The 17,901-nt window shown below is 42.9% G+C and overlaps 1 protein-coding gene across 2 annotated transcripts in view; it reads left to right on the top strand.

Annotated features, from left to right (window-relative positions):
• grm7 (glutamate metabotropic receptor 7) overlaps nucleotides 1-17,901 on the top strand; it is a 119,430-nt gene that overhangs the window by 54,451 nt on the left and 47,078 nt on the right. For both annotated transcript variants that reach the window (XM_061761222.1, XM_061761300.1), the window contains exons 3-5: nucleotides 7,398-7,533; nucleotides 8,790-8,944; nucleotides 15,325-15,462. In XM_061761222.1, coding sequence (XP_061617206.1) covers nucleotides 7,398-7,533; nucleotides 8,790-8,944; nucleotides 15,325-15,462 — 429 coding nt within the window. The remainder of the gene's footprint in view (nucleotides 1-7,397; nucleotides 7,534-8,789; nucleotides 8,945-15,324; nucleotides 15,463-17,901) is intronic.

The raw sequence follows: 17,901 nt of genomic DNA on the forward strand, positions 1-17,901 counted from the left end.
TCCAAGCATTTAGCCATCATGATCATTAAACTGGCGTCTGCATATTAATCTAATGGGGAGCAAAGGATTAGGAACCCCAACACACACAGTGCTGATGTCAGGCTGTTTGATGATCATGGGTACAAGATTAAGGTGCAGCTAAAAATATCCTTCCAACCAAGGAGCCAGGTTCCGTTCACATCGCCATGGTATGGTTTGGATGGAGGATTCCGCATCTACTAACCGTGACCGGTCATTAAAGGCTATATAAATAAACTCGAATTTACTTGACTTTGGACCGCTATCTCACTAAACCGAGCAGCAGAACGTCAAAAGCCAAAGACATTTGTTACACCATATATAATGTGTAAAACTAATCTGTTGCTGTTGTTCAAACTGTTGTCATTATATAAATATTGTCAACTGTCATACAAGTGTAAATAGAAGTTGCAACTGTCAATCAAATGCCACAACTACGTTTGAGCCACGAAACTGTTTCTGCTTAAAACATCCGGTGGCTGGACAATTGCTGCGACAAGAGGCGCGAGCCACCAGCTAGCTCGCAAGCTAACTGGCTTATGGTGGGTTCCTTGGATCGCATCACCTCCTCGCTTGGTATTGTGTCGGTTTGTGGGTCCACATAACAGAGAAACTCAGAAATTATCTGCAACCACTCAATAAATAGCAATGTGTTGAGCTTCCCCTTCTGCAATGAACCATACTGTACTATTGCCACTGGTATCCTTACAAAAGGAGACTGGGCTCGAACGTGTCAGATGTTTTGGATCCCTATGCAATGGAAACACAAAACAGGGTCACGATTTGAAAACACTTTGCTTGTGACTTAAACGGATATTTTCCTTCCACCGTTCTGTCTGACGAAAAATAGTATCACGTAGAAGAAAAAAAATGGAGGACGCCGTGAGGCTAGTAAGGTTGACATTTCTCACATCACGTTGCTCAGCGGAGACAGGCAGCTCTCCTTTGCACCTGTCTTACAGGGCCCAGGACTCTCGTCCCCCTTTCTCCTTGTAGTGATAGGCAGAGGCGGTCCAACACACAACCCAGTACTCTGCAAGTACAGATACAGCACTTGAATTTTCATCGATCCTGCCTCTCTCACTCCTTGACTGACAGATAGATGAGGTGTTCCGCAGCCATTCTATAATTTAGACACCAAAGGCTGGTCCACGACAGTCCACTCCAAAGCCGAGATCTGCTTCTGAACTTCATCAGTCCTTCCTGTGGTCTCTCTCATTCTGCATTACTGACCAATGTGAGCTGTAATATATTTTGATTCACGGCTGTTATAGCACCATTACTCCTCACTGCAGGCTAGTAGGGGTTTTGTTATTACGGACTTAATGCTTTTTCGTGAGACCTGAGCTATCAGTATAATATGAGGGGTTTTTTTTTAGCCTGTGGAGTGACTGGGCGTGATAACTACCTGCAGACAGATTGGCCTTTGCAAGAAAGGTGAGACAAATGTGCCAGTATCAGATGTAGAGTGCATTTAGTGTCATAATATAAGATTTCTGGCTGTAATCTCTTCACAGAAGCTGAGCTTTCACGTCATCCCTGGGAGACCTAAAACACTGACTTCACTGCGCAAATGACACCCAGCTTGTTTCCATTTAACAGAATGCTGCAAGCCCTTAAGCAAGAGCCAAACCCATTGGCGGCATCCCTATGTTTAGGTTTAGTCCACTTAGAGGGGATAACTGCAGTCATCCCACTGGTCTCCAGCCACTTACAGAATCTGCTTTTAAAGAAAGAAAAACATGCCTGCTGATTCTTAGAAAGAGACAGTTGGGAAAAAGTTCAGTAATTGTCATTTTGTTATTGCAAAAAAGCCACCAGGACTGGAGATGCATGATCTGACAGCCAAAAAACTGTTTGTATCAAAGTAATGAGCCAGAGGAGACCAGCAATTAGGCGTTTACTTCCATTTATCTGTCTACTCAGAGAAATGCAAACTATTAAGTTGGTTGAGTGGGAGAAATTTTAATTGGTTTGGGTTGATTCAGAAACGTAAGCTGCTGACCAAGACGAGCCTTGGTGTTACAATCCCACAGGCATTATTTGTTTAGATTTCTGAAAATAAACATATTGCTGTCTTTCTAACCGAAAACAAATGGTAGCCTGTAACAACATGTGCTTCCTGAAGTGTGGATCCCTTTGAGCAAAGCACATAGCTACTCTACGTAGCCAATACCCTTGATCGCGTGTAAACTCATTAGCGGTGACCTGTCGAAAAATGATTTATCGTCAGTATTAATATTCTCTTTGTGATTGCTGCATGTACAAGGCGATTAGATGAGGGCCTGACATCAGATAATGTCTTTCAATAAAAAGGCAATGACAAATCCATAACATAAAATCTGTAACTTTATGTCCCTGTTGGTCAGGATTTTTGGATTTGTTGTCAGGGATATTGTTTATCCCTCTCACTCGTGCAAAAAGATCCTGGCATCGAGTCCGGCGTGATGTGTGATTTATTGCATGTCGCTCTGCTTAGTCGGTCAATGCCAAAGTGTGATTAAAAAGAAAAATCACTTACAGGACAATTTATTAGGTATGCCTGCATAATCTAGACAAGCGCTATATGAACAATTCTGCCTTGTCAATAATTAGCTCAGCAATGTTTTTATTACAGTATTGTAGTGGTAGTTTGTCGTGGTAATGACCTGCACTGCATCATTTGGTGACGTGTACCTTATTTAGCAGGATGAAAGGGGAAACTCATTACAAAAAAGGCTCCCAGTGTGACGATGCGCAGTTGTGTGACAGTGAACACAGAAGCATGTTGTTAAATAAATACCTCAATGACAAGCCAAGCTGAACATCATTATCTTTGCAAATGGAAGAATTTGCTCGACAGCTCTTGTACAGTAGATTAGGAGTGGGCAAACACAGTGATGTGCGGTGAGGTTCAGATTTACAAATTTATGAGCCAAACAAGAGTAGTGTGGCAGCTCGACATTTTATCGGCATCCTTTTCACACTCAATATTTGGCTGATTAAGAACTGTTACCTTTTTCAGCGGTTTAGAGAGAGTATGTTAGCCATCCCGTTTCAATTAGTAGTCCAGTTTGAGACATTTTTATTGTTAGATATAACATCTTCCATGTTTGGCTTCCATTTGGAGCAAAATTTGGAGAGACGTTGGGTCTCTGCGTAGAAGAAGAACGTCAGCAACTTGAACATGTGTGCTCTCATACACCGGGGTTGCCTCAAAGTGGCGGCAGAGTTGTGCCTGCCTCACTTTACGCTTTAAAAAAAACAAAAAAAAAACTGTGGTTTTATGCCATCAACAAAACTATATTAAATGCATTAGCTTGACTATTGAAAATTAGAGCATTTTAAAAATGTAATTATATTGGAGACATAAAGGGAAGCTGAAACTTGTCAGCTTCCTCAACCCAGTTAGTGAGAAATTGTGCAATCTCAGGCGAGGTGAGAGGAGGCGGTCTCGCTGCTCCATTCGTGTCTCGCTCCTGTGGAGTATTTGAACAGGAAACACGTAAAGTCAGCAGTTTTGAATATGAAATCATGACTATTATTAAATTTAAAAAGGAAATTAATGTAAAGCACACACCAGAGAGCAAAAATAGAAAATAATTTGATTTCATCATTATTTGTTAATTTTTGTATTATTCATGATGCAGGTGAAGTTCTGGCTCCCTGACCCCGCGCCCCTCAGGTAAACAAACTATGGCTCGGGGCACGTACAGCCCACTCCATTATTTAATCTGGCCCTTCGAGCATTTACTGTAGCATTAATTTTATATATTTCTTCCTGGAATTGGTGAATTAAAATGTACTTATTATTTTTTTAAATTAATTTTGTACAAATGTATTTCATTAAATGATTGATTAATTGATTTATTGTAAATAAAAATGGTAAAATAATTTTACATACTGTATACATTTGACATTTAGTTTCTTAAATAATGGGTTAGTTCCAATCAATTTAATGAAACATTATAAAATTCACAATGATAACAAATTCATCCATCCATCCATTTCAACACCGCTTATCCTGGTTACGGTCGCGGGACGCTGGAGCCTATCCCAGATGACTTCGGGCGAAAGGCGGACTACACCCTGAACTGGTCGCCAGTCAGTCGCAGGGCACATATAGACACGGACAACCATTCGCACTCACATTCACATTGTCACTGAGTCAGGCGAGTGTACCACTACACCATCAGTGACTCTGATAACAAATTATTTAACTTATTGATATAATGTATTATTTTAAAATGTAAAACAAATACACATCTTTATTTAATGTATTAATGTATTGTTTAAAATAGGTTAAAATAGGTCGTTTATAAACTCTGGAGCTGCCCACGGTGAGAGGCGCCGAGCAGGTGTGACTATACTTATTGCCCCCCGGCTTGGCGCCTGCACATTGGGGTTCACCCCGGTGGACGAGAGGGTAGCCTCCCTCCGCCTTCGGGTGGGGGGACGGGTCCTGACTGTTATTTGTGCCTACGCACCAAACAGCAGTTTTGAGTACCCACCCTTTTTGGAGTCCTTAGAGGGGGTGGTGGAGAGCGCTCCCGCTGGGGCCTCCATCATTCTGCTGGGGGACTTCAATGCTCACGTGGGCAATGGCAATGAGACCTGGAAGGGCGTGATTGGGAGGAACGCCCCTCCCCAATCAGAACCCAAGCAGTGTTCTGTTATTGGACTTCTGGGTTCACCACGGATTGTCCATAACGAACACCATGTTCAACCACAAGGGTGTCCACACATGCACTTGGCACCAGGACACGATGATTGACTTTGTGGTTGTGTCATCGGACTTGCGGCCGCATGTCTTGGACAATCAGGTGAACAGAGAGGCGGAGCTGTCAACTGATTACCACCTGGTGGTGAGTTGGCTCCGATGGTGGGGGAAGATCCCGGTCCGACGTGGCAGGCCCAAACGTATTGTAAGGGTCTGCTGGGAACGTCTGGCAGAATCCCCTGTCAGAAGGAGTTTCAACTCCCACCTCCGGCAGAACTTCACCCATGTCCTGGGGGATGCGGGGGATATTGAGTCCTAGTGGATCATGTTCCGCGCCTCTATTGCCAAGACGGCCGACCAGACCTGTGGCCGTAAGGTAGTCGGTGCCTGTTGTGGCGGCAATCCCCAAACCCGTTGGTGGACACCAGCGGTGAGGGATGCCGTCAAGCTGAAGAAGGAGTCCTATCAGGCCTTTTTGGACTGTGGGACTCCTGAGGCAGCTGGGCAAGCGGAATTCGGCTTTGGTGGTCGCTGAGGCAAAAACCCGGGTGTGGGAGGAGTTCGGTGAGGCCATGGAGAATGACTTCCGGCCGGCTTCGAGGAAATTCTGGTCCACCATCCGGGGTCTCAGGAGGGGGAAGCAGTGCGCCATCAACACTGTGTATAGTGGGGATGGGGCGCTGCTGACCTCGACTCAGGACATTGTGAATCGGTGGGGAGAATACTTCGAAGACCTCTTCCATTCCACGAACACGCCTTCCCATGAGGAAGCAGAGTCTGTGGTAACTGGGGCGGGCTCTCCTATCTCTGGGGTTGAGGTCACAGAGGTGGTTAAAAATCTCCTCGGTGGCAAGTCCCCCGGGGGTGGATGAGATTCTCCCGGAGTTACTCAAGGCTCTGAATGTTGTGGGGCTGTTCTGGTTGACACGCCTCTGCAACATCGCGTGGACATCGGGGACAGTGTCTCTGGATTGGCAGACTGGGGTGGTGGTCCTCCTTTTTAAGAAGTGGAACCGGAGGGTGTGTTCCAACTACAGGGGGATCACACTCCTCAGCCTCCCTGGTAAGGTCTATTCAGGTTGCTGGAGAGGAGGGTCCGTCGGGAAGTCGAATCTCAGATCCAGGAGGAGCAGTTTGGTTTTCATCCTGGCCGCGGAACAGTGGACCAGCTCTTCACCCTCGGCAGGGTCCTCGAGGGTGCGTGGGAGTTCGCCCAACCAGTCTACATGTGTTTTGTGGACTTGGAGAAGGCGTTCGACCGTGTCCCTCGGGGAGTCTTATGGGGGGTGCTTCGGGAGTATGGGGTACCGAACCGAACCCCCTGATATGGGCTCCTGTACGACCGGAGTCAGAGTTTGGTCCGCATATCCGGCAGTAAGTCAGACTCGTTTCCGGTGAGGGTTGGACTCCCCCAAGGCTGCCCTTTGTCACCGATTCTGTTCATAAATTTTATGGACAGAATTTCAAGGCACAGCCAAGGCATAGAGGGGGTCCAGTATTGCATCTCTGCTTTTTGCAGATGATGTCGTTCTGTTGGCTTCATCAGGGCGTGATTTCCAACTCTCACTGGAGCAGTTCGCAGCCGAGTGTGAAGCGACTGGGATGAGAATCAGCACCTCTAAATCTGAGACCATGGTCCTTAGTCGGAAAAGGGTGGAGTGCCCTCTCCAGGTCAGAGATGAGATCCTGCCCCAAGTGGAGGAGTTCAAATATCTTGGGGTCTTGTTCACGAGTGAGGGAAGAATGTAACGGGTTAATTGACAGATGGATCAGTGCAGCGTCTGCAGTGATGCGGACTTTGTATCGGTCCGTTGTGGTGTAGAAGGAGCTAAGCTACCCTCACCTATGGCTGTGGGTCATGGCCGAAAGAACGAGATCCCGGATACAAGCGGCCAAAATGAGTTTCCTCCGCAGGGTGTCCGGGCTCTCCCTTAGAGATTGGGTGAGAAGCTCGGTCATCCGGGAGGATCTCAGAGTAGAGCCGCTGAGAGGAGCCAGATGAGGTGGCTGGGGCATCTGTTTAGGATGCTTCCTGGACGCCTCCCTGGTGAGGTGTTCCGGGCACGTCCACCAGGAGGAGACCCCGGGGACGACCCTGGATACGCTGGAGAGACTATGTCTCTCGGCTTGCCTGGGAACGCCTCGGGATCCCCTCGGAAGAGCGAGAGGAAGTGGCTGGGGAGAGGGAAGTCTGCGCTTCCCTGCTGAGGCTGCTGCCCCCGCGACCCGATCTCAGATAAGCGGAGGACAATGGATGGATGGATGTTTAAAATAAACAATTTTACATATTCAACCACCTTTTTCCCCTCATCTCACCTACGAATGAGCTGGCCATGTCTTTTTTTTTTTTTTTTTTTTAAATCTAAAGTGACCCTTGAGCACAAAACTTTGCCCACCCCTTCACTAGATAGTGGGAAAAGTGTACCTAATGTTGTGACTGGTGTGTGTGTGTGTGTATGAGTGGCTGCGTGTGTTGTAAAATTATCATTAAGCGTGATAACATTTTCATTACCTCACTATTGTTTTATGCGTTCCTTCCCTTTTTATATGGGCAGAAGAAGCTATTGTAGCCTAAGACCTTTTGTGTGTGTTGGTTTATACAGTACATACGTGTGTGTCAGAATAATGGAGATTATACCAGATGTTTTATGTTTTTTTTCAAACTCTGTCCATTTATTAGGTGGAATCTGCGTGGCCCAGTCTTTGAAGATTCCGCACAGCCCCAAGATGGACGATTATGACAAAGCCATCCAACAACTGCTGGAAACCCAGCACTCCAGGGCAGTCGTCATCTTCGCCAATGAAGAAGACATACGGTGAGCAGCTCTGCGCGTGGTGGCGTCCTCCGTGCCGCTCGGGCGTGCTGATGGCTTGCCGTGTTACGCACTTTTTAATTTCTGAGTGGCAGCTCCTGAAGACAAGCCACAGGCAAAGATTTCCCATGCATTCAGCAAGTCTGTTACACAAACATGCTTTTGCACACACAAGAAAGATGTATACAGGGAATACAGATCACAAGAGAACAACACATTGACATATTTTGTCAATTACACTTCCCCCGTGGGGAAATTTCTGTGCAAAGAAACACAGAATCAAATATTTACTACAGTACCTGTCATTTAAAAGGGAAGAGCACAGAAAAGTGTGACAAAGGTGTCAACAAATGTTCATTGTTTGCTATGCAAACAAACTGTATACCCTTTTGTAATATTTTTGTGTCAAAGGTTAAATTACGACTCCATGTTGGCGTAATCGTTAGCGCAGCCCCCTCACAATTCTAAGGTGACCATTTACAAGATGCACCATGTGTAAGGGATATTTTCCACAAGAACCTCACAATATACAGGGTGTCCCCAAAAGGATCAACAATTAAAGCAGACTTACCATCCAGCGGAAACTACTCAGTTTTTTGGGGGCGGTTCAGTCTCATGCAAATGAGCCACAGCTCACCCGATCCACAGTAGGGTTTTCATTACCATGATGACAGTGGGCGAAGCTAGGGTGTTGTGACTAAGCCAGCGTTGACTTGTTCTTTAGCAGCCCAGAGTCTAAAGAGAAAAGTGTGTCCGCCCAATAAAGACAAAGTGAAAACACCATTTGTATTTTCACTCATGGAGGCATTCCCACATAATGACACACCCACAATGCGTACCGACACAAAAGGCGTAACTCATTGAAGTCTGAGGCTCATTGGAATAACAAGGAGTTTTCGTGAGACGCACGAATTCCATAGAAATCCATTTGGAAAATAACGTCACACTTCAATTGTGAAATTAGCTCCAGCAGCGGCTACGGAAGTTCATGGTCGTCAGTGAGACATGACGGTGACGTGGAGTTCACCAATGATAGAGCGTGCGGTCACTTCAAAGAGTGTCCAGACTTTCTTTTCACAGGACTTTGGTCCAGGGTCCACCCCGCCTCTCGACCCGTGACTTTTAATGAGAATAATCAGTAGAGAAAATGGATGGCTGGAAGTTGAATTATACACACACACACACACACACACACACACACACACACACACACACATGCATTGTGCTTGCTCTCAATTCTAAGCAAAATGTCCTTGCAGGGGAGTCCTCAATGCCACTAAGAGGGCCAATCACATGGGCCATTTTCTTTGGATTGGATCTGACAGCTGGGGCGCCAAAAGCAGTCCCATCCACCAGCTCGAGGATGTAGCGGTGGGAGCCATCACAATACTGCCCAAGCGCTCGTCCATTAAAGGTACGCACACGGCTCGATGCACCGTGGCACCACGCATCGTTATTGTCGTTTCAGCGCCACTCTTTTGACCAGACCAGCCCTTTAACTGCCTCCGTTTTTATCGATTTAGTTACAGATAATAAAGAATAAAGATTTCTGCCATGTTGAGATATTATAAATAATGGCATAAAGTTTAGAAAGATGAGCTTGTTGATACTGCGACTCGCATTATCATGTCAGATGAGGTTTACACTATTGTAATAATTTAAATTCTTAAGTCTGCTTCTCATCCTGTGACAAATACCAAACACTGGATCATAATCTCACCAGTAATTTTAATGTATTAAGAATTATTTCTTAACATTTGAATTTTCGAAAATTCATATTTGTTTACGGCGCTTCTAACTTATGGTCAGATATTTTGTTTTAATGGCGAAACAAACTATCAAATAAGATTCATGCCAAGAAATTAGTATCAGAAATTAGTACTGCAAATTTATAACTGACACTATCAGAGTGGCACATTATTAATTTAACAATAGGTTTATTATCATGGGTGCCACTTTATGAAAGGTTTCTAAATTGGCCATAATTAGTTTGTGTACACAATATCAAGACCTATTAAAAGTGCAATAAGTAGTGACATACTGCTTGTCAAATAGTGAGTCTAAAATGAGTTCTGCTCTTTTGCCCTTTTGCTACATATAAATGCCACAAATTCATCATGTACTGATGCTGCTCTATGTCTTCAGGGTCATTCAAACTAAGTCTCACAATAGCTTGAACTTGCCAAATAGCGAGCCCAAACTTATTGATGTTCATTAAATTTAGTTTTAAACTCTCTCTCTCTCTCTCTCTCTCTCTCTCTCTCTCTCTCTCTCTCTATATATATATATATATATATATATATATATATATATACACATACCACGGCAAAGTTAGCAGTTTGTGCCTGCAGTTGTCATGGGAACAAATCTCCATTGCGATATAAAGAAACATTTTCATTTTCTGAAAACATTTATAATGATTGTGACACAAGCTCAGCAAGCAGCATCTGCCCCAAAGAGCATCCTTGATTTTGAATTCTTATTTTTCTTTTGTTTCATTGTTTCATCTTATAAATTGCTTCATCTTTTTGAAAGAGGAAAATAAACAGCTGAAATAATGTGGCTGCACAAGTGTGCACACCCTCTTATAACCAGGATGTGAGTGTGTTCGGTATTAACCAATCACCTTCAAACTCATGTTAAATGCGAGTCATTGGATCTTAACAAAATCTCCCCAAAATGTGTGGGAAAATTTATTATGTTGAACTTTTTGGTCATAGTTCCAGTTGGGTTGTTTGGCGCAATATCACTGCTCATTACCAGAAGAACGCAATATCAACAGCGAAGCATCTTGGTGGCAACGTCATGCTTTGGGGCTATTTATTCGACTGAAACTGGGGCCTTAGACAAGATGAAAGAAAGATGAAAGAGTCAGTGTTAGAACAAAACTTTAAGGCCTCTGCCAGAAAGCAAAAAAATATAAACATTTTATTTGCGGTTAATCAGAAGCATTTTAAATGGTGGCCGACCTGTACAGACTCTCCCATTTAACATGAGTTTGAATGTAATTGGTTAAGTCTAAAAAAAAGCGATTTAATTTAATGGGTGTGCACACTTTTGCAACCACATTTTAGTTGTTTGATTTTACTTGTCCTCTCCGGAAAAAACGGAGACGTTTTGAAAGTCTTATCACAAGTGCGACATTTGAAAAGGGGTGTGTAGACTTTTTGTATACAACAGCTTTTTTTTTTTCAACAGCTGTTGAAATGTCAGGCTTTTGTGATATAACCCCAATTCCAATGAAGTTGGGACGTTGTGTTAAACAAATAAAAACTGAATACAATGATTTGCAAATCATGTTCAACCTATATTTAATTGAATACACTACAAAGACAAGATATTTAATGTTCAAACTGATAAACCTTATTGTTTTTAGCAAATAATCATTAACTTAGAATTTTATGGCTGCAACACGTTCCAAAAAGCTGGGACAGGTGGCAAAAAAGACCGAGAAAGTTGAGGAATGCTCATCAAACACCTGTTTGGAACATCCCACAGGTGATCAGGCTAATTGGGAACAGGTGGGTGCCATGATTGGGTATAAAAGCAGCTTCCCTGAATTGCTCAGTCATTCACAAGCAAAGATGGGGCAAGGTTCACCTCTTTGTGATCAAGTGTGTGAGAAAATAGTCGAACAGTTTAAGGACAATGTTCATCAACGTACAATTGCAAGGAATTTAGGGATTTCATCATCTAAGGTCCATAATATCATCAAAAGGTTCAGAGAACCTGGAGAAATCACTGCATGTAAGCGGCAAGGCCGAAAACCAACCATGAATGCCAGTGACCTTCGATCCCTCAGGCAGCCCTGCATCAAAAACCGACATCAATGTGTAAACGATATCACCACATGGGCTCAGTAACACTTCAGAAAACCCATCCATCCATCCATTTTCTGAGCCGCTTCTCCTCATTATCCTAGCTATCATCGGGCAGGAGGCGGGGTACACCCTGAACTGGTTGCCAGCCAATCGCAGGGTACATACAAACAAACAACCATTCGCACTCACATTCACACCTACGGGCAATTTAGAGTTGTCAGTTAACCTACTATGCATGTTTTTGGGATGTGGGAGGAAACCGGAGTGCCCGGAGAAAACCCACGCAAGCACGGGGAGAACATGCAAACTCCACACAGGTGGGGCCGGGGATTGAACCCAGACGCTCTAACCGTGCTGCACTTCAGAAAACCAATGTCAGTAAATACAGTTTGGCGCTACATCCGTAAGTGCAACTTGAAACTCTACTATGCAAAGCAAAAGCCATTAATCAACAACACCCAGAAACGCTGCCGGCTTCCCAAACGTTTATTGAATGTTGTTAAAAGAAATGTTGATCTAACACAGTGGTAAACATGACCCTGTCCCAGCTTTTTTGGAACGTGTTGCAGCCATAAAATTCTAAGTTAATGATTATTTGCTAAAAACAATAAAGTTCATCAGTTTGAAGATTAAACATCTTGTCTTTGTAGTGTATTCAATTAAATATAGGTTGAACATGATTTGCAAATCATTGTATTCTGTTTTTATTTATGTTTTACACAACATCCCAACTTCATTAGAATTGGGGTTGTAGCTTAATTTCTAGACGTTTTCCGCCTATAATGTGACCTTTAACCTGTACAACTCAACACAATTTTCTCCTACCCTCAATTTAAAGTGGCAATGACCTTGCGCTGCTTCATACATGCAAAATATTGCAAATGACTTTCAGTATAACACAACGCAGGTGTACGTCAAAATAGCAACCATATATTTGAATTAATACCTCTCTAATTGTGAAAAATGAGCGTCGGTATCTTTATAATATTGTATTTCTTACAGCTATTGTATTGGATCTTTGATGTGGCGTGTACTTCATGTTGTGGTCATATTTGGTAATTTATGGTAGTGTCACTGACATGGACACTGACGTTCATGTCGCTGGACACTATAAATAAGTTAACATATTATATAGCATTTAACTTTTCATATTTTTTTCCTCATAAATTCACACTGCTAATGTTGTAAACCCCATTCAGCAATTGGCGGCGACAATAGGTTTGTATGTTTGCCACTGGACATGTAGCACATTGTGTTTTTTCTTCATAGCTATTTTTTATTGCGTGCTGTTTGCAAAAACACAGTGAAAGCAGCTGAAAGATCGCGTAAAGTTTACAGATGCTGTCAGCTTTATACGAAAAGCCCTTTTTCTCCACAAAACATGATCATGTGACTCGTGCAGCTTTAAAGGCGCAACTTAACATCCATATCTGGATCATCATCCCTCCCATGCACCAAAAACTCAAACATTAGCACATGATTACGCCACACTGCTAGAATTGATTGCAAGATGTTGCATGGATTTTAAGACAGACTTTGTGATAAAAATACAATATGTTGATTTACCTCCTCGGCACCCTCATTTCCAACCAGGTCTCATCTATTTCTGCGTCAGTTGGCAATTTCTCCCAATGATGTTCTACAGTCCTCGGAGAGCGACGATGACCTTGATGCATATATATTTGGCTCGGAGGAGGAAGATCAACGTCCAAGTTATCAGTGTGGCTTTTTTGTGGGTTATATGAGATACACAAACTCATCAGAGTAGCTTGTTGTGTGACATTTTGCTTGAGGTTTTAGTAATTGACTTTCACACCATTTGCAGTGGACATGTTGCTGTCACAATGTCAGCAATATTAAAAAGGACTAAAAACGATGACTGAAGATAAAAAGCTATTGTCTTTTTTTTAACAATTTATCATTAATCAAATTATGCTTGCTATCGCCTGTAGTCAGAGGTTTACACTGTGACATTTTAACTTGAATAGATACCGTAAATTCTCATGTATAATACACACCCATGTATAATACGCACCCCCAAAGTTGACCTCAAAACTCTGAAAAACCCTTCTACCTATATATAATGCATTTTTACAATGCATGATTTTGCTTCTACCCATATTATCAAAACATGAAGTATTATATGTAGGTTATGTTTTTCAAATAATTATTCTAAAGTTAAGCACTTTATTTGACTGTAATACTTTCTTTTTATTTACTTGCTCTTCTTTGTAAATTCACAGCTCTACTTTTATTTAGTAAATGAGAAAACACACAGTTGTGCTCATATGTTTGATTACCCAGGCAGAATTTCTAAGATGGGTACTATTCTTTAAAGAAAACATGAAGGGCCAGGCGAAACACATTTACTTTTATTTTAATGGGATTCAAATTAAACTGTCAAGCGTTTCAGAAAAGCATTATCCTTAAACAAAACATAATCATAAAGAAATTAATGATGGTTGTTGTTCAGTCATCAGTCGTATTTAAAAAAAAAAAAAAGAAAAAAAGAAATTTCACAAATTCTGCCTGGGTATGTAAACTTATGAGTTTAATTGTATATATATGCAGTCATATATACCCCTGTCATATTGGAATTAAAGTGTAGCCTTCACCCTTTTCATAACCTCTAGGTGGCGGTGGCATACCAGAATGAAAGTGTACAACTTTTTTCATACTCCCTAGATGGCGGCATACATTTAGAAAATGTGAAAGTTTTGTTTCATTTTCCCCTACACCTATGTATAATGTGCACTATTGACTTTTGACAATTTTGGGGATGAAAAAATTTGCATTATACACGAGAAATTACGGTACTTCAATATTAATTGACAAAACGTCACAATGTTTGCGATTTCAAATCCACCTGTTTGCAAAAGCCTTATGCCCTTTATTGCCTTTTGCATTTAATCGACAAACCACATAGATGTCAGACTTAAACCATGTCACAGACTCATTTTGACCTCTGTTATGCATAAACCACAAGCAACAAATGAATTTCTAGTACAATTTTTGGCTGCACTACCCACCTCTGCCTCTCGTATAGGTCATGTGGAAATAAGCAAAAATTACATTTTCCTACCTTTGACAGAAGATTTACACATCTGCCATATAAGAAGGAACATTCTCAGCAGGTGCCATTAAAGCCTATAAAGCCACTCATCATTGGAATTGATGGCCTTTTCATTCAAGTCTTATTTAATTGGGGGTGGGCTGGTCAGGATAAATGTACACTGTAGGGTGCTGTAAGATTACGATCAATCCACCCGGCATCATCAGTCAGTAGTCTTTTGGAAAAGAAATTGAGATAAATCATCCTGGTTCCCGTTAGTTGTTCCCACCCACGGCTCAGATGATATGACAGACGAATGAGGATGCCAGCCGAGACTTTAGTATGTGAAATTAAATAAAGAACGTTTATTTATTTTTTTGTTTTGGTATGAAGTGAAAAATAAAATCTTTCAATTGTGGATTCTGCCTCCATAAGGTTCTGAGTCAAAAATCTGCATGGAAATTTTCCTTCCTCATGCAAATGCTCCATACAAAGGCTTTTTTAAAAATTGCCCTAACTTTAAGACGCCATGCATGCTTTTAAACCAACTTCTAACTTTAAACCGGCTTCTGTAAAGTGAAGAAACCAGTTCAGTACCATCAGGACTTTCTGGCTTGAGGCAAAAAGCTGTGCCACCATTTATACTTCCTGTGGTATTTAGTATGCAGCCTGTTTTTTTTGTTTTTTTGTTTTTTTTAATTAGTACAATTTGCAAGAAGAAGAAAGTGATTATAGTTTCATAGGGCTTAAAAAGAAAAATGGTCAAAGTTTGATGAGGTGGCGCTTGCTGGTTAGCTTCCAAAACCTGGCAGCCAGAACCGCACCGTTACTGCCACAATGCTGCACTTCATTTCCTGCAGCTTTGAATTGGACCATAATTGGCCCGGAACTGAGGCTTCCTCTTCTTTCCTCTCTTCCCAGGGTTTGATGAATACTTTACTGCACTCACCCTGGAGAACAATCGGAGGAACGTTTGGTTTGCTGAATTCTGGGAGGAGAACTTTGACTGCAGGCTTCTCAGCGCATCCAAGAAAGAAGACACCAGTCGTAAATGCACAGGTATTTTGTTTCTTTAGCACTAAACAACTGTTGTCTGAAATGAGAGACTAAGTAAGTACATTATTTTTTTTGTATAATATAGTTAATTTTTTGGGGGGGGGTTTGGCATTACTTTGCATCAGAAGCTGCAGATATACCATTGATATTCTGTTGGGTCCCTCTCATTGCAGCCAAAAAAAGTCCAACAGCGGGTGTTTGTGCCCAGCGGGTTGACGCAGAGTTATTATTGGAATAATAACAATGCATCACGTGTCTTGCTCACACTATAGTTACACGGCCTGCTCCTGTGACTAATATCCTGCAACTCTTATAGCCATTTTCTTTCCGTTCCCCTATGACAGTGCCAGGCTGTTTATCCACATTATCATCATTTGGTGCCTTGAATAATTGATATCTGTCAGGTAAATATACATGTTTCACTTGGATTTGTTGACTTGATTTGTTTAAGACGTTATTGCGCAGTGTGTCTTTTCTGCTTGTGTGTGTCGACAGGCTGGTGTACATCATATTAGGCCCTATTATTGTGGATGGCATACATATTCGTTTGAATTTGGTCTATGTGTGAATATGCATGTGCCACCGTACAGTTCTGTGCAAAGGTTCATCATTATATATTTTTATAAATTTTTGTTATATTTAATTTTTTAACAATGCTAGTGCAATACACCTTATAATATATTCTTTTATATTTGTAAACATATAATGAACTATTTTCAGTGGGGTTTTTTTATATTCAGAAAATTATTCATATCTCAGATCTTATCTATTTAAAAATTCTAAAGGATCCTTGTCACTTCCTTCTGCCATATTCTAGAACATTCTAATCCACGACAAAGTCATCATAATGGCAACATTTTTTTAATTGATATCTTTCACATACATTTTCTTTTTAACTCGAACTTAACATCTTGCAATGTTTACCCCTCCTTAAGCAGGTAAATAGACTGCATTTATATAGCGCTTTATCTACACCATCACAGTGCCCAAAGTCGAAGCCGGGATTTGAACCACTGGACGACCTGCTCTACCTACTGAGCCACAACCACCCACGTGCGCCAATGCTCAAATCCAGTGAGCCAAAGGCCGCACGTTGGCAATGACAGTGAGACCTGGAAGGCCGTGAGTTGGAGGAACCCCCCCTGGGGGTGGAAGAGATTCGTCCGGAATTCGTGTTGTGGGGCTGTCCTGGTTGACACGTCTCTGAAACATCGCGTGGACATTAGGAACAGTGCCTCTGGATTGGCAGACTGGTGTGATGGTGCCCCTTTACAAGAAGGGGGACCGTAGGGTGTGTTCCAACTACAGGGTGATCACACTCCTCAGCCTCCCTGGTAAGGGATGATGGATGAGGAAGGTCAGTCGGGAAGTCGAATCTCAGATTCAGGTGGAGCAGTATGGTTTTTGTCCTGGCGTGGAGCAGTGGACCAGCTCTAGACGCTCGGCAGGGTGCTCAAGGGCGCATGGGAGTTCGCCCAACCAGTCTACATGTGTTTTGTGGACTTGGAGAAGACGCTCGACTGTGTCCCTCGGAGAGTCCTGTGGGAGGAATTTATAAGCGCAGCCGAGGCGTAGAGGGTTTCCGGTTTGGTGACCTCAGTATTGTATCTCTGCTTTTCGCAGATGATGTGGTTCTGTTGACTTCATCAAGCCGTGATCTCTAACTCTCACTGAAGCTGTTCACAGTGTGAAGCAGTTGGGATGAAAATCAGAACATCCAAATCTGAGACCATGGTCCTCAGTCAGAAAAGGGTGGCGTGCCCTCTCCAGGTTGGGATGAGCTCCTGCCCCAAATGGAGGAGTTCAAGTATCTTGGGGTCTCCTTCACGAGTGAGGGAAGAATGGAACAGGAGATGGACAAGTTGATCGGTGCAGCGTCGCAGTGATGCAGACTTTGTATCAGTCTGTTGTGGTGAAGAAGGAGCTAAGCCGAAAGGCGAAGCTCTCAATTTACTGGTCTATCTGCGTTCCTACCCTCACCTGTGGTCACGAGTCATGAGCTGTGGGTCATGACTGAAAGAACAAGATCCCAGATACAAGCAGCCGAAATGAGCTTCCTCCGCAGGGTGTCTGGGCTCTCCCCTGAGAGATAGGGTGAGAAGGTCGGTCATCCGGAAGGGGCTCAGATTAGAGCCGCTGCTCCTCCACATTGAGAGGAGCCAGATGAGGTGGCTCGGGCATCCATTTAGGATGCCTCCTGGACCCCTCCCTGGTGAGGTGTTACGGGCACGTCCCACCAGGAGGAGACCCCGGGGACGACCCAGGACACGCTGGAGAGACTATGTCTACCAGCTGGCTTGGGAACACCTAAGTATTCCCCCGGAAGAGCTGGATGAAGTGGCTGGGGTGAGGGTAGTCTGGGCTTCCCTGCTAAAGCTACTGCCCCTGCGACCTGACCTCGGATAAGTGTAAGAAAATGGATGGATATATACAGTATATATG

This window comes from Phyllopteryx taeniolatus, chromosome 1 (assembly GCF_024500385.1).
Source record: "Phyllopteryx taeniolatus isolate TA_2022b chromosome 1, UOR_Ptae_1.2, whole genome shotgun sequence".
NCBI lineage: Eukaryota > Metazoa > Chordata > Actinopteri > Syngnathiformes > Syngnathidae > Phyllopteryx > Phyllopteryx taeniolatus.